Source organism: Conger conger, chromosome 17 (genome assembly GCF_963514075.1).
Source record: "Conger conger chromosome 17, fConCon1.1, whole genome shotgun sequence".
NCBI lineage: Eukaryota > Metazoa > Chordata > Actinopteri > Anguilliformes > Congridae > Conger > Conger conger.
The window spans coordinates 31,848,014-31,871,991 of record NC_083776.1 but is presented as its reverse complement, the minus strand read 5'-3'; the positions used below and the strand labels follow the sequence as shown (position 1 = coordinate 31,871,991).

General features: G+C 45.9%; 1 protein-coding gene across 1 annotated transcript; it reads left to right on the top strand.

Moving 5' to 3' along the window:
* Positions 1-902: 902 nt before the first annotated feature.
* LOC133116306 (protein FAM124A) lies at positions 903-21,560 on the top strand. Its single transcript, XM_061225744.1, has 4 exons — positions 903-1,121; positions 12,048-12,079; positions 17,051-17,796; positions 19,099-21,560. Exons 1-4 carry the CDS (start codon positions 940-942, stop codon positions 19,888-19,890), a joined length of 1,752 nt encoding a protein of 583 aa, XP_061081728.1. The 5' UTR covers positions 903-939; the 3' UTR covers positions 19,891-21,560.
* Positions 21,561-23,978: the final 2,418 nt, after the last annotated feature.

Here is a 23,978-nt window from a genome sequence, read left to right as displayed (position 1 = left end):
CAAATGACATGTAATGTTATGATTAAACACATTTATACTGAGAGTAACCCGCATACCTTCTGTGGCATACAAAGTCTGTGTCCTTCACATCCATGTGTACAAATGAAGCCCAGCTGGGTGGAGAGTTAACCTCCTGTGACCTCAAACTAGAACATTACAATTCAGCTTTCCTGAGCTCTATGCAGAACATCTCTTTTTATACTGTAAGGGACATTCAATTAAAATAAAATAAAATATATATTTGGATTTCAGGAGGTTAACCGGTAGCCGGTAACCACAAAAGGGCAGGTCTGTCAATTAAGACAAACGCCTAAACGTTTAAAAGTAGACGTTTCTGTTTCCCAAAATGCTTCCAACGTGTCAGTTTTAAATAATATTTCTGACATGTTTTCCAATGCTGAATTTGGATTGGAACTGGGTGCTCGATGCAAACAAAACCGTCTGTGGCCAGTAGATGGCAGCAGAGTCCAATATGTCATTATTCAACCGTTCTGCAGACTTCATAAAGTATTAGAATCATGTGTCTTATTTGGTTCTATTTTTTGCTCATACTGTATTTTTCCCATGTGCCTCCAACCAAAACACACAGGTACGCATACAATAAATGTTATGTTATTTTTTCACTTCTGTTGTATGTTTTAAATAGCCAGACTGTTGTGGGATGTGCTTAGCAGATTCCCTGATAATGTATCAGTTAAAAACATTTCACCTTTTCCTTTCTGTGAAGAGATGTACAGCACATGTTCTGTCAATAATAGCACTACAGTTTCATTTAAATCTGTGCATGTGCAGAAAATGTCTCCCACAGCAGCTTGACAAGAGGCGTAGCTTCGCCTCGTGTGCATGACGCAGTCAAACAAAGTAGAATCGCAGAGAAGCCTGTTGCGCGAACAATCGGGCTGCGACGGCTGCGGGAATAGCGGTTCGCTGTGCATCTGCATGCCCCCTTGTCCATCGTCAGCTGCGCGTAAAGTTATTTTCTTTTCAAATTTCTTTGGCGACACTATACAACATCCGATTCGCCCAAAGAAAAAATGTAATATCAACATGTCTTTATCATCTGAAATGGAGAAGAATTCCACCGAAGATGACTGTGTGGACTCAGGAGCGGAGACAGGAGGGTGAGTGCAAGAGTTTGAGAGCGGAGGCAGAGCGTTCGACTAAATCTGTTAAAATAATCCTTCGCACTTATATTCATAAGATGTTTTTCGTGTGCCTCTCTAACTTATCCGAAGTATATAAAGAGAAGAAGGTGACGGGTGTGGGGGGTTCTTCTGAAACTGGTACAGAGCGTGCTCATTATTTTGCCATATTACATAGATTGGCTACGTAATGACGTAATGTCACAGAATATGTGGTTTGTACTAGATCCACAAATTGTATTAACTTTGGAAACATTGAAGCACGTTTGATGGGGGATAATTTTATCCATATGCTGCTCGCTATTAGGGACACGACAGCTGCAACAGGGATTTCTTTAACATTTCTGGACGAAAAAAAACAAACGAGCAAGGGTACAGCACACTCAAGTGCTACTTTTCAGAGCTCAGTTACAATGAAAATTGATCAAAGCATGACAGAGGCTCTATCACTGTTCCGTACGGATTCGGATGCAAAGATTGTATAGATACGTTTACAAATACTTTTTAACATACAGTGGCTTCAGAAAGTATTCAGACCAGAGTATTCAGAAGATACAATTACCATAAATTTTCACTCAATAACCAATAATGACAAAGTGAAAGAAAGAAAGACATTTTTAGAAAATGTATTCAAATTCAAAAACTGAAGTCTCATGTACATAAGTATTCAGAATCTTTGCTGTGGCACTGGAGCATCCTGTTGGCTTTAATTATCCTTGAGAAGTGTCTAGGACTTGATTGGAGTGCACCTGTAGCAAATTGAATTGAAAGAAAGGCACGCACCTGTGTATACAAGGCCCCACACTGCATGTTGGGACAAAAACAAAACCATCAAGTCCAAGGAACCTCCGCAATAGGCATAGATGAGGGCAAGGGAATAAAACCATTTCTAAAACTTTGAGTATTTTGATTGTTTGAGTGTTGAGTAAAAGGCATATGATAGCCTGTTTTGGAGGTGCTTCTCAGCAGCAGGGACAGGGAGTGCAAGTGACCTCAGACTGGGGCATCGGTTGACCGTTCAACACGACAATGACCTGAAACTTGCAGCCAAGACAACGCTGGAGTGGCTTCAGGACAAAGCTCAGACTTAAACCCCATAATAGAACATCTGTGGAGAGACCTGAAGATGACAGTTCACAGACGCTTCCCATCCAATCTGAGGATCTGCCAGGAAGAATGGGATAAACTGCCAAAATCCAGGTCTGCAAAGCTTGTAGAGACTTACCCAAGAAGACAGGAAGTCTAAAGTACAGCCTATTTCAATTCTATGACTTTACACCCAAGAAGTGTTATTCAGCTGACACTTTTATCAAAAACAATTTATCAGTTGATTAGGACTATTCCCGCTGGAGCAATGTCGGGTTAAGGGCCCAGCAGCTGTGCAGTTCTCTGGGCTTGACCCACTGACCTTCTGGGTCGCAGTCATGTACCTTGGCCACTAGGCTACAGGCTGCCCCATTGTGTCATTATGAAGAGTCTGCATAAAAATAGAAAGTCTTGAGCCTTCAAGTTCGTTTTAATATAGCATGCCAACTACAGTTTGCGATGATCTCAGCGAAGCAATTGCATACATTTATTTTATTGGCAGTTTGATCAACTGGGTTGCATGTTTGCTGATGCCAGCAAAGATGCTTCCTGATTTGGCTTCAGCCTTGTGGTTCATGAGATCAGTGTTCAAATGAGGGGATTGTACCTATCTAATCCCAAAGCACTTTGTGTTTAGCAACACATTTTAGGCAATTTGGTTGTTTGGCTGTTTACTTATGCACTGATTTCCCTCACTGAATGATTGTAACCAGTGGAAATTCTCCACTGTTTCCCTATTCTTGGTTGAATGTTGAAGCTTAAAAGGTGAAGTACTTTGTGCTTGGAATCCCCTCCAGAGTAACTAGTACTTGGGGTATGTGCCATGGTCATACCTGTGTGCTGTGTAATCATTGGTAATCAGCATACATTCAGTCTGGTGAAACCCTTGCCCTTTCACATTGTCCTAACCTTGGGACTTCTCTCAATCAACTAGTGCTTGTGAGACAGCTCCAGAAGCTTTTCTTTGTCGCAGGTATTATATGCCAGGTTGGGTTGTGGTTTCAACCTTGAGATGTTTGTTTTGGGTCCTGTGCTATAGAGCTAAATGCACATTGTTGAATTTAGTTTTTGGACTGGCCAAAGTGGCAATATGGCTGGTGCGGCAGAATAAATGACGGGTGCTGGGGTTACAGATCCCATTGTAATGTTGAGGGGGATAGTTTCAGTGTGCCTGAAGTTGGAGTACACACATTATTTGATCAGGAATGATGTGGAGGGGTTTAAGAAGGCCATCTGTGCTGTGTTTTGTTTTGAAATGATTCTGGGTTTTTTTTAGCGTTTGTGTAAAGTGTGGTTTTATGTTTTAAATGTGTTCATACCTTTTTTTTTCTTCCTTATGCTTGATTGAGGCAGGCTGTTTGTGAGAGATAATGTGATCAAAGTGTTAGGTTATGAGCTTGATTTCAGGTATTTTGTAATTAGTTGTTGGTATGTATACATGACACGGATGCATTAAAGAGGAACACATTTATTCCGATAATTTGAAAACGGAGCCCTCTGATTTGTAATGTGTGCCGAAAAGAAATCCAAATACCGATGAGTCAGGGGGATTTAATTTACTCAATGTCAGTGAGATTGGTCTAAATGAGCTTTGACTTTGTTTATTTTCCTTGGCCAGGGATGAAATCAACAGACCTTTGTTTTTCTCTTTGAGAGAAACAGAACTCTGTTAACTGGGTCTTCAGTGGGCCTGCCAAAACCCTCCGAGGACTCTCAGAACTGGCAAAGAACCACACATCGTTTTGCTCTTCAGGGCCGTAAACCTTTACTGCTTCCATTCTCCACCCATCCCATTTAAGTTTTAGCCATTTATCCAGAGCTGTTCTCCATTATTTATTTATTTAACCTGAAATACGCGCATATAGCTGATTGTGCACTGAGGTAATTCAAGTTAAGTGCCATTGCGAAGGGTAATTCTGGGAATTGAACCTGCAACCTCACAGGCTCAATTCCCATAGTTACAAGTGCTGTTATACTACAGAGTTAGTGCTGTTATACTACAGAGACACTCCTAAGAGAGTTCAGGGCTAGGCAGGACGGTGACATCTGAATTCATGGCTTTCCTAAGATTCCCGTTCTCTAAAATTATCTGGGCTATTTTTTTAGACGACAGGAATCAGGCTGCAACTCCACTTTTGTTTAGTGCTACCTTTACTGCAGAGGTGTTTATTCTATGACTGGCCAAATAACACAACAACCGAAACACAACATGTTAAAGCTAGCTCTTTTCCGTTTTTTGATTTGTTGATATCCATATGAATCAACAAAGTCACTAAAAAGTGTTAATACTTAAGAAACTGTGATCCATTTTGTAAACTGTTCATGGCAACTGTACCCCAAGACATTCCCCTAGGTTTAACATGACAGATGAGAGCTCTCAGTGTGTTTTGGTTTTATGTAGAGGCACAGCTTGTTGGAACAGCCTGTTGCATTTCACTTTGGGTAATATTAGCTTTTCAAGCTAGAGGTTTGACATTAAGGACATAAGAATATATGATGATTAGAACAGATAATTCATTTTGGCTCACTATTTATTGTGAACTAGATAGAATCCAACACTGTTGTAAGCCAGGTCTTGCATACCCCAAAGGTCTCTGCCTCTGCTACACAACTGAGCGAATGTGTGTTTAACTCGCAGATGTAGCTCATTCAGCCAGTGAACCATGGTGTGTGTTTAACTCACAGATGTAGCTCATTCAGCCAGTGAACCATGGTGTGTGTTTAACTCACAGATGTAGCTCATTCAGCCAATGAACCATGGTGTGTGTTTAACTTGCAGATGTAGTTCCTTCAGCCAATGAACCATGTTGCCATGTGTTCCACACCTCTTTCTGCCTCCCAAGCTGTTCCCTCAATGGAGGAATTCATTTTTACCACTTTATACAGAAATATGGAACAGCAGAAAGACTCCAGAATTCAAGTGCAGTTGCCTTGCAGCGATGGCTACTTCAGTTTCTTTCACCCTTTTAAGTTGCTTCTCCACTTTAAAATTGATACAGACCACCAGAAAACACATAGAGCACACACATTCACGCACACATACACACACACACACACACACACACACACACACACACACACACACACACATTCCTCCATACTTATTTCCTGTTCTTACTGTTGTTACCTTGACAACAATACAGGGCCCTTGGTCAGCTCAGCAGGAGGGCTCATATGGGAAAGCCCCAAAGCTCTGGGCTTGTGGCATGAAAGTGGAGCTACACTGACCTGCGGGGGGGACCTGGGGCTCATACTCTTAGCTAAAGTGTAACGAGAAGCAGCTATTTTGCCATAATTTGACATTACATTCAAACAAATTTTAAAACGACACCACTTTGTGAATGTTTGTGAATTGTCAATTTGCGCAGCACGTTTAAATCTAATTTTTACCTGCTGTCCCCTCCTCCCCTTGGCGAGGTGCACAGTATTACAGGAGTATTACAGGTAATACAGGGAATTTAATTTGCTAATGGAAAGGGAAGATGCTGAGGTGTGTGTGTGGGTCTGTGTGTGTGTGTGTGTGTGTTGGTGGCAGGGGGTGTTGTGTATGTGTGTGTGCGTGTGTTGGTGGCCGGGGGTGTTTGTGTGTGTGTGTGTGTGTGTAAAGTATCTTTCTTCTCACAAACACTGCCACGTCTGTGATATTAGCAGGATGTCACTGTGAGAAGAGCCTGATAATCTGATGAGACTGAGTCCAGATTAGGTCAGCAGATGGCTGTTCTTTCTCTCACACTTGTGTCACTGACTGTAACACTCTCAGATATGCCACCTCCTGAGACCAATCATGTACCTTTTCATTGGTTTATATACCCTCATCCAGGCCTGCATCCACTGAGATTTCTGAAAAGTAATCGAAAAGTTGATAAACATAACTGTAATGGCTGAGAATGTCCAGTACTGTTGGCCATCAGCATGTTGTGGTTTCTGTGGATGACAGGCTCCTGTTTTAGCGTTCAGTGTGAGAAGAAAAAACACAAAACAGAGAGGGCGAAAGGGGGCGAGAGAACTGCCTAACTAACAAGCCTCTTTTGGGGGGTGGGGCTGATTCCGGTAATCCAATCAGAGGCCAGAGGTCAGCCCCCTGTATAAACACGGGCTGGTGTCGGACCTGTGACTGGTTTTCATTACCCTACTTACGGGCCCTCATCAGATGCTCTTATGAAGTGGAAAATAGCTGTGTTAGCATATTTCAAACCTGGCAGCAGATAAAAACCAACAGCTAGCATATTTAATAATACTATAATTACACAGAAACTGTGACAACGGCAAATTCCAAATAATGTAAGACCTCACCGCCACGGTCGGCAAATCTGCTTGGGGTGGAACATGGTCTGTTTTACGAAACATGCCTTCGCCAGGTGTTTCCATGGTGATTAAGTCCTCAACACCCCATTTCTGTAAGTGACAGCAGCACAAAGGAGAGATGTTAATGGCAGTCTAATTAGCCGTTGATTTAACGAACCATAAACGGCTCTGGAGCAGCAAGTTCTGTGTTTCATTAAGGCTTCATCACAGGGAGCACATAATTGATCTAATCAGTGAAAGTGTTGCTGAAGATGTCTTACAAGCCCAAGAACATGTATCTATGGCAGAGTTACTGCTACATGCCAAAGAACATAGCAGTACAACATCAGTAATCTGATGAACCACTGTTATTAGTAGTAGTGATATTTCTGCAAGGCAAATAATTTACTTGTAGATGTAGTTGTGCAATAGAAAAACAACAGACCCAACTGTCATGACATGTGCGTTGCTTGTTCTGAGTAATTGACTCATTCATTGAAAGGGGCATGTTCAAAATAATAGCAGTGTGGAGTTTATTAATTCTGTGAAAAAACTGGTGTCAGTAATTGTCCATTATTAAGGAAGAAGGTAAGCAAATGTTTCACACATTGTTATAAAATATATTTCCTTCTGAAAGTAAAATGGGCCGTTCCAAACATTGTTTGGAGGAACAACGACATTTGATTAAAAAGTTGATTGGAGAGGGGAAATCATATAAAGAAGTGCAGCAAATTATAGGATGCTCAACTAAAATGATCACAAAAATGGCAACAAAAACCCGAAACACGCAGAAGAAAACAAGCAACTACTGTTAAAATGGATGGAAGAATAGTCAGAATGGCAAAGATTCAGCCATTCATCAGCTCCAGAAAGATCATCTACAATTACTTGTAAGTGCTGTTACAGTCAGAAGACGATTGTTCGAAGCTAAGCTATCAGCAAGAAGCCCCTGTAAAGCACCTTTGAAAAAAGAGAATCGGTATAGGTAAAAATTTGCCAAGGAACACATCGATTGGTCCAAAGACAAATGGCATAACATTCTGTGGACTGATGAGAGTAAAACTGTTCTTTTTAGGTCTAGTGGTCGTCGACAGTACGTCAGACGACCCCCGGGTACTGAATTCAAGCCACAGTACACTATGAAGACAGTGAAGCATGGTTGCGCAAAAATCATGGTATGGGGGTATTTTTCATACTACGGTGTTGGGTTCATATACCAGGGATCACGGATCAGTTTGAATAGATGAAAATACTTAAAGAGATTATGTTGCTGTGTGCTGAAGAGGAAATGCCCCTGAAATGGGTGTTTCAACAAGACAACGACCCCAAACACACAAGTAAGCGAGCAACATCTTGGTTACAGACAAAAAGGATTGAGTGGCCAGCTCAATCCCTCGACCTCAACCCCACTAAAAACTTGTGGGATGACTTTAGAAATGCAGTTTCTGAAGCAAAAACAATGGTTATGCAACTAAATATTAGTTCAGTAATTTAAAGTGAAGTCAAATCTTTAAAAAAATTATTCAGTTTATATAGTAAGTGTTTGAGTTTGAAGAGAAAAATGTTGACACTGCTATTTTTTTGAACAGATTAATATTCCTTTTCTTTGCTTCCTGTAAATAACGCAGACTTGATTAAATTTGTTAATGCTTTGATTTGGAATTGAATGTGTAATGTTTCCACTACATTTGAAATATGGAACTAAAAGCTATTGAAAAATATTTGTACTTTATTCACTTTTTTTAACTCACTGCTATTTATTTGAACACAACTGTTTCTATGACAGAGTTACTGCTACATGCCCAAGAACATGATCTATGACAGAGTTACTGCTACATGCCCAAGAACATGATCTATGACAGAGTTACTGCTGGACAGATGCTGGCCCTGACTGTTACACCATATCCTGGTGAGGTGGGCTACAATGCACCCTACCTGCTCCCAACAAATTAGACAAGTTAAATAACACCTTTCAGACCACAAGAGCAGACAGCCTGACTACAGAGTGCTATGTTTGCACTGTGCAGCCTCGGCACCTGATTGGAACTTATTAAAGAGGAGCAGGTATAGCCTACCCCTCCCCACCCCAAAAAAGCAAAAACTCACAAATTTCAATGTGAAACACATAGCCCTCTTTCTCTCTTACTCTCTCTCTTTCTCTCTCCACTGACAGTCACCCAGGAGAGAAACACAACACCCCTACTACCCCCCCTACCCCACTGGCACTGCGAGGGCTCAAATTCAGCATGACAGAGGTTCAGGACGAGGGGCGAGAGTGAGACCACCATGCTTGTGCACTGAGGGAAGCCTGACCCTGTTTTTTTGGGGGGCGGGGGTCTGTTTTTGGGAAAGACAGCCCACCCCAACAGTGTACCCCAGGCATCTCTCTGAAAACAAATATTCAGACTGAGTGAGTAGTGGATAGAGAGATAAAATGCTATCGTTGTATTGTTGCTATAACAATCATTGTTATCACTCTGCCTTGGCAATATGTATATCATGCCAACAAGGCATTGGAATTGAATTGAAACAGAAACTGATAGAGAGGGAGAATGAGAGAGAGAAAGAGGGGTGCAGGAGAGAGAAAAGGCTGGGAGAGAAGGAAGAAAGAGTGACTGAAAAAGGGGGAGAGTGGGAAAGGAAAAACAGATAGAGAGGGGGAAGGGGATGAAGAATAAAGAGTGAGCGAAAGAGAGAGACGGATAGAGAGGGGGTTCCCAGGGGAAGCTGCGCATGGGTTAGCGTCACACACAGGCCAAGAAAAACATTGTGACGCCTCAACCTGGAGCCATCCACTCCTAAATTCTCTGCTCCGTTTTTAAAAGGGTCTTTATCTCCCACACGCTGTGTGATTTAACGCTGGGGTCAGTGAAGGGCCAGCTCTGCTCATAGGGTTCAGTGTTAGCAGTACTGGGGTACAGTAGGAAAGAGAGGTAACTGATTAAACTCAGTAATGGCTGAGCACATACAGGTATGTAGCAAAGTTCAGAGACACTAGAGTAGTTGGTACCGAATGTGACTTTGTAGCAGTCACCCATTATTTGGTGTTGGCTGGTAGTGTGATAAATGTGAATTTTATTCTTTTTAGTTCATTTAAATTCACTTACAATGCACATAACACACTCACTGATGTGCTGTAAGTTTATTCCCTCTCTTTTTAAACTCACTTTTAATACTCACAACACACGGTCATCAAACGCCTGTCTCAACTTCGTCTTGTTGGTTTAGCAGGAACAACAATGAAAATAAATCCTTGAGTTTTTCATTCTATTCCTAACTTTGCTATTTGTTTTAAAAATAAATAAATAAAATAAAATAGTGAGTAATTCTTTTCATTTTTTGCTTATTTGGGGATTTTCTCTTCTTTTATGTTTTCGTTTTGCAGCATATCGAAATTCCACTCAGTTGATTGGACGGGTTATTTGATTCACCTGTGGCTCAGGGTGTGGGGATTGGCTCTTAATTGATCATTGATAGCAGCCATTTGCATTCCTCTCTTTGCCAATGAGTGTGTGGCGACGCCCTTCCTTTTGGGCTTAAAAGAGACGGTAACATTTGCTTCTGGTTGATTTTCTGATCCTACCTTCTTGCTCTAGTCCTCATGGCAGCAAACCGTTTCCGGCTAAAAAACACTGATCCTTTAGGGCAGGGGTGTCAAACTGAATCCCCAGGGGGCCGCAGTGTCTGCGGGTTTTTGTGGTTTCCTTTCAATCAGCTGCCAATTAAGGCCAAATAAGGCCTTGAGAACAAGGCGTGTCGATACTTTAACCAATCAATGACTTGAATGAACCCGGAACACCCCAAAAACCAGCGGACACTACGGCCCTCCAGGACTGGAGTTTGACACCTGTGCTTTAGGGCTTTGTTTGAGAATGATTTGCTTTCGTCTGCTGACCTGTTTGGGGTGTAGTTTGAGGGTTATGTCGCCCAGTTGAGTTGCGAACATGGACACAATGCTCACTGGCTGGCGACTAGGCTAGTAGTGCCTTTCATTGCAAAACCTCTTGGCTAGCCTGAATGATGGCCTTGCCCTGCAGGCTCTAGCTGTTTTACGGTTTCTGTGTTTATTTACTCTTAATGTAAGCACCTAAACCCTGTGTACATTGTATTTTGGAGGGAATCCAAGGGAGAAAAGAAGGGAATATTTCAGTGTCTTGCATCCATGAGGTAATTGTTAGTTGTGAATTTAAAGGGTACTTTATTCATCTCTATAAGTCTTCCCTGCATTCCTGTATTTTATGCGGTTGGGAACGTGTTCTCAGGGTCCTGTTTGGCCTACCAGTACAAGCACAAAATTATCCCAGGGGAAGCAATAAGCGATTGGTTCCATTGGCTGAAGACATTTTTTTTCCATTGACCGTTCAATGGAACAGTTCATACAACATCTCTGGAGTACATACACTCCTGGCAGAACACAGCAGTCCACATGGTTTGGCCTCCTTAACTCAGTCATGTCTCTTCTCTTATCCCCCCCCCCCCCCCCAAAGTGGTGGAATGAACTCCCCGTTACAGTCAGGCCACCAGAATCACTGCCAGCCTGCTGCTACTGACTTAAATCACTTGTTCAACCTGCATCTTGGTTCAACAAACACTGAAATCTGAGCATTAATTATGATTTTCCATATGGTTGAATGCTTTGCTTAGGACATTTTCAGGAAGTGTTTTCAAATACTGCAATGCAGGAAAATAAATATTTCTGATACATATTTGACCCAGTCCTACTTGTTCAAGTTTTAGATTTTATCAGGGCTGTTTTATCAGTGCATTTTTACTGCACATACTGTGCATACGTTAAAGAATGAAAGTATTTTATATCTGATCCCGGTTGAGTCACCACGCCTTACCGTAACTCTGCCTGTTATAGAAACTGCTGACTAAGAACCATGAAGATGAACTTATGGAGCCAGCCAGATTTTAATGTGGGATAATGAGCGATTATCCTCGCCAAAAAAAGTCAGCGGCTGTCTGTCTGTCGAGCCGATGCTTGGCACACACATACGCCCACATAAATGCACACAAGCACACACCCTGCACACTCGCGCACACATGCAAACGCACATTTATGCATTATTCCAGCCCCTTCCACAGTGTGGCCACCCTGCATACAGGCTCTCACCTTCCAAAGGGACAAAGATGAGACTCTTCTGGAGGGCTTTTAGACTGACAAAATGCCAGACTGAAGATGTTCAGTGGTGTGACATGGTTGGGTGTTTGCTCAAAGATGTCTTGGGTGGTTTGGATATCTGATGCATATAAGCATTCTGTGCTTTTATTTGTAACTGCTATTCCTCCACTTCATGTGACCGCCTCCCTTAGAAACCAGATCTTACACAGTGAACACCAGTGCTGGAGGAGGCTCTGTTTAGTTTAATTAGCATGTGTCTGTTCTTCTCATCCATGCACACACGAACCGGGCTCAATATTTATAAAGATACCTCCTTTCTCTTCTTTGAAATCCGAGTATGGAAACCACGGAATGATTTCACCTGTGACACAGTAAGCTGAAATCCATCTTTCTCCTTCTCTTTATTACAGGTCTGACAACAGCCCCATGTCTTCAGCCAGCAGTGAGTACACAGGCTCTTTTCTCATACTGAAACGATCCCTTTCTGACGTGCGCAGATAGCAGTTAATGCGCATCGAAGGAGAAGTGAACTGCATTTACGGTCTTAGAGGGATAAACATCTCATCCAAAACATTCACTCTCCCTTCTCCCACCTCCCACTGAACTCTGCTCCTCTAATTACCTGAGTTTCTGATGTGACCTGATCTTAAATTGTGTGCTGGCGGATGACGGAGGCGCCGTGGAGCTGTGAAACGTGGCCGTGGGGGCAGGAGGAGGGGTTGACGAGGTTGTTGGGTCTGAGGGGTTTTGGTTAAAGTGAGAGGGAGAGGTTATGAGGCGAGTGTAGACGCTGGGGCCCGTTTTGGGGGATGAATACGGAAAGTGGTCGAGAGGCTTGGGATTAGAAAGCTTTGGGGGTGAGGGGTGCTCTGGGGGTGAAATGGGGATAAGATCCAAGTCCTCATCCTGATAAAACGGCACGTTTGAGCGTTTCCATCAAACACGCGTTATGATTGTGAGACAGTTTCACCGACGCTGATTAAGCCTAGTGCAGATTCTCCTTACAAAATTCCAGAAACCAGCCCTGTATGCATTAGCAGTGACATGTTTTATCTGAAAATGTGCAGGTCTGCTGGAGTGTTTAAATTTTAAGCTGCTACTGAAGAGTTAGTGTATTGTGATCAGGTCTGTGACCCAGGTCAGGTCAGCGGGGAGTGGGGGTGAGTGAGCATCAGTGAGGGTGAGTGTGTGTCAGTGTGGGTCAGTGTGGGAGAGGTGAGGTGTAAGTGTGTCAGTGTGGGTGAGTGTGGGTCACTGTGGGTCAGTGTGGGAGAGGTGAGGTGTCAGTGTGGATCAGTGTGGGTGAGTGTGGGTCACTGTGGGTCAGTGTGCATCAGTGTGCATCAGTGTGAGAGAGGTGAGGTGTGAGTGAGCAGGTGGGGGATCTCTCCCCCCCCATCCTGCAGCACAATGTTGGGATTAGCGCCAGTATCAGCCCCATTAATCTCCTCCAGGAAACGGCTCTATCCCCGCCCCGGTGCAGGAAGTGACAGGGCTGGGAGGGCTGGCTTGTTAGACTCTTCCCCATGTTTTTCCTGTTAAACCCTGGCTGGCTCCAGCTGCCATTGTTCCTCTGGACCCGTGTGGGGCCGGGGTGAAACAACACAGCCACCAGAGCCTGTATCTGTCTGTGCTTCTTCTCCTCTCCTCTCTCCTCTCTCTTCTCTTCTCTTCCCCCCTCTTTCCTCTCCTCTCTTCTCCCCCCTCTCTCATGTCTATGTTCAGATGCTGTCAGTCTGTCTGTGCTTCCTGGTGCTTGTTGAAAGGAGAGCGCATTGCAACAATAACAGACAGACTGATGCAGGCCATATGGTCTGGTGAGAGTCTCTCTGTGAGAGACTGAATTAAATGAAAAACCTTTTACTTTTTATAGCTTATTATCTTTCTGTAGGACTGAAAGAGTCCATGTTAATGACCCAATGTTCTCCTAAGGGTGATCTGTACCTGGGCTGTATAAAGGTTTGAACCTGAACCTGATGGTACGCATATAAAAAAAGATTAGGTTACAGTTTGCGTAGAGCTGAACGGTTCTATGTGCGACATTTTTCCTGAATGTGGAAATGAGCAAGTTGATTAGTTCCAGAAGTAGGGATATTAAAGTTAGGAAAGGAATAACGTGTTGTCACTTAGTTCATATGTGAAACAGAGCAGGCGGAAAGTAACCACGGTGATTAGACGATGCGTTCTGGCTGTACTGCCTTCAACAGTAAGGGGCTCCCAGAAGTATAACCTGAACGTATCCACCAATCACTGTTGGTGTTGGTGTTATGTACTCTGTGATTGGTGGCGCTCCATTCTGTGTTTCTATGTGAAAGGTGATTGCAGATATTTGGTAGATAATGATTATGAAAAAACTACACCCTTAATTGAGCAAGAGATTGGCTGTAACAAAAACAGCAGACACAGGGGTCCCCCAGGACTGAGTTTGAGAACCAGAGCACAACTGTGCAATGTGGCCTGCCAGGTGTTTTGTTTAATTACCCTAATGAGGTAATAAACATAATAATGAAAATGAAAACTTGTTATTGAAAATAAAAAAATTAAAAACTGTGTGTACTAGTTGTCTCCATAAGGTGTGTCAAAATAAGAATTGAAATTCAGCCGAGACGCATGATTATTAATTAGAACAGAGTGGATTTGGCTGGCCTTCAGGTGTGGTCACATGACGGTGCTTGTCAGGCGTTGTCACATGGTTATCCGTTAGAGAACAGTAGCTGCCTGCCCCCCTGTTTCCTCTCCCAGAGGAGGGGGTCGCCCCCCACCCCACCCCGGCTCCCCTGGCAGCCTCAGACCAAACGGCACAGGCCCGGTGTGCACAGACACGGGGCCGACTCTCTGGCTCTGCTGCCCGTGCCCTGGTGTGGGGGAACGCTCTCATTCGACACAGAGAATCGCTGAACGTGCCAAACGGGTCAGGAGGGGAATCCGTCCTGATTACAGGAAAGTGGAAAGAGAGAGAGAGAGGGAGGCGGGTGGGGTGAATGAATAGAGCGACAGAGCGAGCGGGCGCTAAATCATTTTTTTAGTACGCTGTTTCAAACACATCTCCTCTGAGAGCGCGGCACAAATCATCCGGACAGCGTATCGCTGAGGCGTCCTGAGGCAGCGTGGTCGACGGTCTGCCTGGCCCTGAACGCTGATTGATTGGCGGCTTAAACGCCGGGCCGAGGATTAATGCACGTGGCCTAGGAGACCGTCTGGGCCTGGCGAACATGTAACCCGATCGCGGTGCCCCCCGCCTGCCTCCAACCACCAATCAAAGGACAGGACGGCTTCTCTGGATGAGCTCACTGTTTCCTTACTAAAACAGCAGGCCTTGGCGGGATGGGGGATATTTTTGGTAGGGGCGACGAGGTGCAGGCCCTGGTGCCTGTTGTGAGGAGATTAATCACTCAATGCTCCTCTCTCTCCCGCTCTGTTCCAGCATCCGTCCATCTAATCTTCCCTTACAGCACGACTGTTTTTTTTTATTCCTCTCTCTTTTTAAAGCTATGTTTGTATTTGTATTCCAGATGGGCTGGGGAACTTTTCCATCCTGTTACACTCATTTTGGCTCATGCTGTACAGACACACCGAAGCGCAGACAAACTGAGGATCACACCCCAGTACCCAGCCCGAGCAGGAGAGGAGTTTCATTGGTAGAGAGTGTGTACTGAGGGTAACTCTCCCAGAACTATAATGCATCACGGTCTGGAGAGGCCAGAGTGTGCTGTAGCTCCTGTCATAAATTATATTGAGCTAAAAGGACAAATCCAGTTGAACCAGGTCAAGAGCAGTCCTCAAATCCAACCTTCCCCCCTCCCCTTTGTTTTTCATGGAGGGCAGAATACACCCCCCTGCAGCTACTGTACTAGACTGAGAGATAAAATGGCCGCCTTTCTTCTTGCCCCAGAAATGGAATGCCAGTCACTGCTAACTCTCTCATGCATGATGTACACCTATTGTGTACCAATAACAAAGGTTTTAGTTGCTGAAGCATATAATCTTTGTATTCAAATGTAAACTCAATAAACATGTGATTGTATGGTGAATTAGAAGGAGGAAAATAGAGAGAAGTCAAAATAGTTATGTCTGAGGTCTGTCCTGCATGCTTATCAGGGCGCTGTGTTGCGTTGTGTGTTTATTGGTGCGCAGTGTCATATGTGCGTGTGTTTAACGGCACACCGTGTGATATGTATGTCCATATATGTGTGTGTGTGTGTGTGTGTGCTCTTTCAGGGTGCGGTGCCATATGCGTACGACAGGTTTTGTCTGCGCTGTCACTGAAGCAAACTGAAGCAGCGGCAGAAAGATCTGAGCACAGAGAGAGACTGAGAGAGAGAGAGAGAGAGAGAGAGAGAGAGAGAGAGAGAGAGAGAGGGAGTCAGGGAGAGGAGTGAGAGGGTGTGATGTGTCTAGTAACAGAGAGAAAAGGTTTCATACATAATAAAGAAGGAATTCATATTTCTTTCATAATAGCTTTTTGCTCCCCTAATTATCTTATATTTGTGGATGAGCACAGACACAATATTTCAGTTCACAAGATGTAAGAGGTGTGAGCCTGCCAATAAACCGTGTGAGAGGGCAGTGTCAGAGCAGGACAGACCGTATTTCTCCATACTCTCTCCCCGGGGGGCGTTAGCTAGAGGACGCTCCAAACTCAGAGAGGAGATGGCAACAGAGCGTCCTCTCATTCCTCCGGTTTCTCTGACCTTTCCGGAGGCTTCCAGAGCCCATCCGGGCCGATGCCCAGCGCTCTCCCCACTTAACGGAGCGGTAACCCAAAAACATCAGAGAGGAGACAGTGCGTCTCCTGATTCCTCCCGTTTCTCTGACCTTTCGGCTAACGCTAAGCGCTCTCGCAACGTTGTGTAAACGTTGAAGGGACCTTTCCCCCACTTAGAGAAGCACTCCTCCTGTTTCCCTCATTCTCTCAGACAACAGAACCTCTCTTCTCTGTTTAGTTTTTTTTTGCTTTGTGTGATTATGGGAACAGTGAAAATGCCACGTGCCCCTTCCCTCGCCCTCGTTTGACAAGACAAAATAATTAGGCTGGGAGCAGAGGGAGAGTGAGAGAGAGAAAAGGGGGGGGGGGGGAGGGGTGTCTGGTGCATTTGTGGCCCATGTGCAGAGAGGGAGGATGGCATGGAGATTTGTACTACACACACGCCTGCATGTATGCACGTGTACACACACACATACACAAACACATACACACACACACGCACACACACACACACACATACATACACACACACATACACACACAAACACACACATACATACACACACACACACATACACACACACACGCACACACACACATACACACACGCACACGCACACACACACACATACACACACACATACACACACACACACACATACGTACGCACACACACGCACGCATGTGACCGTGGTCTCCCCCCCCCAGGCGAGCTTTCGGCCGGCGAGCTGCAGGACCCCTTCCTGGTCAGCGTGCACATCATCAGCGACCCGGGCCAGGCCCCGCCCCTCCAGTGCGCGGCCGACGCCCTGCTCTCCTGGGTGCACCCCGAGCTGCAGCTGTTCCGCGTCTCCGAGCGCGCCGCCTGGCAACAGCGGCCCAAGCGGCCGCGCGCGCCCTGCCCCGGCCAGCAGAGGGCGCTGTCCGTCATCCTGTTCCTGCAGGAGGAGGAGGAGTCCCACGGGCTGCCCCGCCCCCTGCGCGCCCTGCAGGCCCCGCCCTGGCGGTACCACCACACGGAGCGCGTGGGCGGCAGGCTCCTCCCCCTGGCGCCCTGCGGGCAGGACTTCTTCAGCCTGGCGCCCGGGACGCCGCTGTGGGCCGTGCGCCAGGTGCATTATGGGAAGGAGATCATCCGCTTCACCGTGTACTGCCGGCACCACACGTTCGGGGACATGGTGCGGATGTACCGGCTGCTGCTGCAGCGCCCCCTGGCTCAGCGGAGGGAGGACTTCTGCTTCTTCCTGGTGTACTCCTGCCATGACACGGAGATCCAGCTGTCCTTCAAACGGCTGCCCCGCGGCCAGAGCCCCGCCCCCACGGACTCCGCCGTCATGGAGATCCGCGTGCGCGACGTGGGCGGGCTGGTGCCCCTGCTGCCCCGCCCCTGCACCCCCATCAGCCCCGTGCGCTGGCAGACCGAGGACTACGACGGCAACAAGATCCTGCTGCAGGTACGCGAATAACATGCTCAACACACAGGGCTTCTGCTTCGTGCGTGTGCTGGGCTTCCAAACGTCCTGAAGAATAAAATATTAAATCAGTATCTTATTTCAGTGACGCCAATGTTCTCACCAGTTTGCAGGGTCTTAGCCAGTAAAAACCACATCTGGCAAATCATTTGGGCATTCTTGCTGCACAAATGTATTTAAAAATTGTTGAGAAGAGAGTACGCAATGAATGCGCACTGATGCAAGTAACCTTTTTTTAATCATGATGTGCAAGTCATATGTATATTTTGTTATTTAAAAAAATGTCTAATACTTTTAAAAGTCCAGACATGTTTCCCTTGCTTATTGTGCACTCATAGATATGCTCAGAATTTTACCTGCACAGTGAACACACACACACATACACACACACACACACACAGGACATATTCCAACCCAATCCTCCACCACATAGGTGTAGTGTATCACTCATGTCTGTGGCTGTTTATCTTACTTTGCTGGCATTTAGCTCCTATCGAGAGAATCCTGAAACACAACCAACAAACACAAAGACACACGCACTCCCAACACACACACACACACGCACACACACACACACACACACACACACAACCCCCTCCCTCCCCCATCACCCCAGGTCGCCCAGCTCTTTCTGCTGACTGAATCAGGCAGTATCTCCGGAGTGACTCATATCGCTGTTTAAAGCATTACAGCGGAATTACAGTGTGTTCTCTTGAGCTCTAACTGCGGGGGAACTCCAGGTTCTTCTGCAGGGCTCCCCTTCCACGGGACACCTCTCTCTCACTCTCTCTGTCACTCTCACTCACTTTTGTCCACTTGGGAAAGCTAGGCAGGCAGGCACGAAAAGTGGAAAAATGAGAGAGAGGAGGGAGCATTAGGGGGAGGGAGAGGGAGCTAGAGAGACAGTGTGTGTGTGTGTGTTTTGACTGTGTTCAGTGGTGTGTGGCAGCGATTTGTAAGTTGTGAGGGAGATACTGGGCCATTGTCAGTGTTTGTCAGTGCCAGGAGGGGAGGGGCAGGGGACTGACCACAGCTAGCTGTGTAATGAGGCAGAGACTGAACACCACGGTAACAGGACAGAGCGATCACCACATTAACAAGACAGAGGCCGACGCCACGGTAACCAAGTGGAAACAAAACAATGTAACAAGCACTAAACCAGACTTTAAGTTGAACTTGCAAGTCAACACTAGTTGAGCTATTCATATGCAAAACTCCCCACAGAAAATGTGCTGTAATGTGTGGTAGTGCGCATAACGCTTCTTCTTGCGTTTTTGGCCGCAGGTCCGAGGGTCCGCCCGATACCGTCGGCGGCACACCATCGCCAAGTTCACCTACCTGCCAGCAGACCCCTCCCTCGTGTCCGTGACCCCGCCCCATGAGCCCTCCCCTGGCCCCGCCCCCTCGCTCAGGAAAGGCCCGCCTTCCCACCGGAGCCGGCGCCTCAGCCAGACCTCGCCCCGCCCCCGCCACCACGCCCCCGCCTGCTCGTCCAGCCGGGACCTGCGGCAGGCCCGTAAGGGGGAAGAGGGGGCGGAGCCGAACACTGACCCCGAGGCCCCCGGGGCCTGGTGGGCGGGGCATCGGAGTCGCTCGCTCTTCTGCCTGCCCTCAGCGGGCGGGGCGTCGTCCGCCCGCTCCGCCCCCTCTCCCGCTCACTCCGCCCCCTCCCCCGCCCACTCCGCCCACTCCCGCTGCTCCTCGCTGGCCCCGCCCGTGCGGCTGAAGGAGGAGGCGCTGGAGGGCGGGGAGGAGACTGATGTGGACACAGGGCGTGCGGTGGGGGGAGGGGAGGACCTGTCTGTGGTGTCGGCCTACTCCTGCCCCCGGCCCAGGCCGCGCCCGCTCTCCGCCCCTCCTCAGGACCCCGTGCCCTCCTTCTCAGCCCTGTCCTGTGGCTCCATGCCCCTGCTGGTTACCCACGCCCCCCTGTCGGACGATGACTCCTCTGCCCTGCACAAGACCCCCCTACAGAACACCTGCCTCCCATTGGCTGCACGGGAGGATGGGCGGAGCAGAGGGGCAGAACAGAGCTCTGGGAACAGACCTGCTGAGGAGGAGGAGTTTTACATCTGAGTGACAGCTGGGGGGCGGAGCTGAGCACACTGCAGCTCCCTGTGTTATTACATCTGAGTGTACTCAGCACTGCAGAGAGGAGCAGGGTTATACTCACACACACACTCACACCACACTCACACCACACTCACACACACACACACACACACACACACACTCACACCACACTCACACCACACTCACACACACACTCACACACACACTCACACCACACTCACACCACACACACACACACACAAACACACACTCTCACACACACACACACACACACACAAACACACACACACACACACATGTGCAGACACACACACACACACATACACACTCACACACACACACACTGCAGGCACACACACACACCACACACACACACGTGCAGACACACACACACACACACACGTGCAGACACTCTCACACACACACACACACACACTCACACACACATACACACACACTGCAGGCACACACACACACCACACACACACACACACACACATGCAGACACTCACACACACACACATACACACTCACACACACACACACACGTGCAGACACACACACACACATACACACCACATACACACGTGCAGACACACACACACACACACACATGCAGACACTCACACACACACATACACACTCACACACACACACACACACGTGCAGACACACACACACACACACACACACATGTGCAGGCACACACAGATACACATTCTGATACATACACACTCACACACGCACACTACACACACAGACACAGACACACACACACACACACGTGCACATTCTCACACACATATACACACACCCTTACACTCACACACACACACAGACAGTTACACACACAGACACACTCACACCAGTGCACACACTGTAGTGTTATAGTAACTCACTACATTTTAATATGTCTGAGATCAGCGATCAAGGTGGCAGTGAAGGACACAGCATCCTGTCAGGTTCAGTAGCCTGATTGTCATCATCATTGTCATGGTATGTTTTTTAAATGCAAATGTACAGTTTCCCTTGCTCCCTTAGGAACCGGAAATTAATTTGTGTCAGGGGCATGAGAGTCTCGTCTTAATCACACAAACCCTATATTCTGCTATGCTGAAAATTATGTATACTGCAAGGGACATTCAATAAAAATAGATTAACATTTAGAAAAATATCTATATTTTCCATGGAATATGTTGTTTGTCATCCAAGACATTTGTATTAAATAAAATGTCTCTGCTGTGTCTCAGGAGCTCATGAAAGGGTGTAAATAATGGAAATATGCGAGCAACCAATCACAAATATTTTTTTACTCTGGTAAGTGGTCAATTTACTATGTTTAAGACTGAACACCAGAATGCTGTCTGAAATCGGACAGTCGTGAGCAGGAGAATGATGCGTATGATGCATTGGGAAAGAACAGCCGTGGAAATCACTGTGATCCCTCACGCCCTCTGGTGGAGAACAGTGAGAGTTGCATTCTGAAACGGATTTGGCGCCAGTGTCTGTGCCAGGTGTGGAATGCTACTTCCTGTAGGGTTTTAATGATATGCAGGTCTCATAGCAATGTTTTTTAACATAAAAACTTAAATGCTGTATTTCTAAGATTGTGTAAGAAATGCTTTTCAATATGTATGACTGCACAGTGCAGCATATTTGTAAAACAAATAATAAACTAGAACCCTGGAAATATTTTTTTATGGACTTTAATTTGTTTTTCATTATTATATACATTTAGGCATTTATCACATGCCTATCTACAACAACTTAGAATTGAATGCACACTTCTGTACCAAAGTAAGGCAGGGACTCTCTCATGAGACATATTCATACATCCATGATTCCACTGGAGATTTTGGATTTGGGAATGTTACAGCAACTCACCAGCAGGTGGCACTAAACCCGCATCATCAGCCTGCCGACTTCACCTTCACAAGCCTTTAATTCCTGCTTTGTTTAATTTATGTTTTGTAATAGAATGAGCTTTATGGGTTGTTAAAAAACACACCTTTAAAAATGTTTTGTATTCTCTTACAATCATGCAGTCAGATATCAGAGTCAGTTTCAGTGTCATGTATATTACTTTTGAACTATGCAGCCCCTCGAGACAAAATGTAGGATTAAGATGGGTAATGGGATGCCGACCCGCAGTTTAGAGTTTTATTGTGGGAACCGAAGAGGGCTAGTATCCCATAGGCTACAGCTTCTGATCTGAGGTTGGGGCAGTGCCATTGAGCAGGATCAGAGCCTGAATTTCTGGAGTTTAAAAATGCATTCTGAGTAAGTGGCTCAGGATATGGCTGTCTGCTCAGAAGATAAATAATGTCGTAACACTTGCTCTCCTTAAGCAAGAGCACCCGCCACCGCGAGGGAGACGCACACAGCCAGGTTCCTGCGGGGTGTGATTGCGCTGACGGAGCCGGCGTCGCTGGGCTATAATCCCGCTGCGTACCGGGCAGAGCGGCTCACACCGCTGCCGCGCTGCGTTCGGCGATCCTGCATCGCGCTAATCCCGGTCCTCAGGGGCCTCGTCTCTGTGGGAGTCAGACACAATGACTTTCCATTTTAGAAATATGAAATCTAAATGCGCTGTCCCTGTGCTACTTAAGAAATTCTCAAATACCTAGGCTACTGCAAAACGCTGGCTGCTACAGAAAACTACAGCCAAACACACACACACACACACACACACACACACACAGGCGTACATGCACATATGCACAGACATATACGCAGTCATGAGTGTTTTCCTCTGACTCATGTCTTGTGGGGTGTGGTGTGGATAGAAGCAGATACCTGCTTCAGAAGAGTGTGTGCTTTTCTACGGTCTATCTCATGATTGGAGTGTGATTGGAGTATGAGCTGGACATTCAATATGGAGAGAAAATTGGGGAAAGACATTAAAAACATTCCATTAATTACATTACATTACATTATTGGCATTTGGCAGACGCTCTTATCCAGAGCGACGTACAACAAAGTGCATACCCATAACCAGGGATAAGTTCGCTGAAAGACAAGGGCCATTTTTTTTTTTTTTTTTTAACAAACAAACAAACAAACAAACAAACAAACATTAATCAAATAAGTAATCAATCAATCAATCAATACTATTTGTTTCTACAAACAAATTGCATGGGGACATTCAAAGAGTATGAGTACGTCATAGCAGGTATGACTTCAAAGATAATGTGAGCAGGACCATAGCTATGAATTCTCAGGCCAGACCCAGGACAAAGTGTTCCAGTTGCCCCCCTCCTCCTATGTGATGACAAACTGGCAGAAACAACGTGAATAGCAATGAGGACTACATGTATACGCTAGGCCTAAGATCAAAGCTATGCCGGAAAATATTTTACCCGAACTGATTTCAGAGAAAATCCAGAGTAAGTAAACCCCACCAAGGCGACAAGTTTTCTCATCGTCTGGAGTGATGGAGAAAGGGCTTGATGTCCGGATATCCAGATGGATGGAAGGTAGCGCACAATCCTCCAGTGCTCTGCTCAATAAACACCTGAACATCACCTCCTGGACCCCTGAGAGGCTTGTGGGATTGTCTCTCTTTCCTGAGATTAAAAATCACATGTAGAGGGCAAAGTGTTCTGACTTCTCTTTTTTTCCACGGTAACCCCCTAACATTGAAAGCTGCCGCGTACTTAGCCAGAAATTGTGACCATTGTTTGTGTTCAATTACTGTGACATTTCTCCCACTTAAGTCCTGAAATATTGCATGCCTTCTGATGGAACATTGGTGTAGAAGAATGTGCAATCTATTGATGTGTCAAAAGAATGTGCTGCCAATTAGTATGACCTATTAATGCAGAGGATCTGACGGCACAATGCGGGCGAATACCTTCACCCTGCCAGTCAGCCTCCCTTCAAACATCATCATGGGAAAATATGTCATTTATTCTCTTTTTAAAATGTACTGACATGGCAAATCCAATTACAGGCAGGGATTGGGCTTGTCAGCTTTGAACATGCACATCAAAGGCATGTCAATGTTTTTTTGTATTTCATTTTGAGATAATAATTGTGCTATTAAACTAATTTCAATGTGATTATTCTCTTATAGTTTAGGACTAATCAAT

Excerpts from the sequence above, each read along its gene's own strand:
- LOC133116306 (XM_061225744.1), top strand. The coding sequence starts at position 940 with ATGCCCCCTTGTCCATCGTCAGCTGCGCGTAAAGTTATTTTCTTTTCA. Across the intron at positions 12,080-17,050 it reads CCCCATGTCTTCAGCCAGCA|GCGAGCTTTCGGCCGGCGAG; the intron begins GTGAGTACACAG and ends TCCCCCCCCCAG. Across the intron at positions 17,797-19,098 it reads GCAACAAGATCCTGCTGCAG|GTCCGAGGGTCCGCCCGATA; the intron begins GTACGCGAATAA and ends TTTTGGCCGCAG.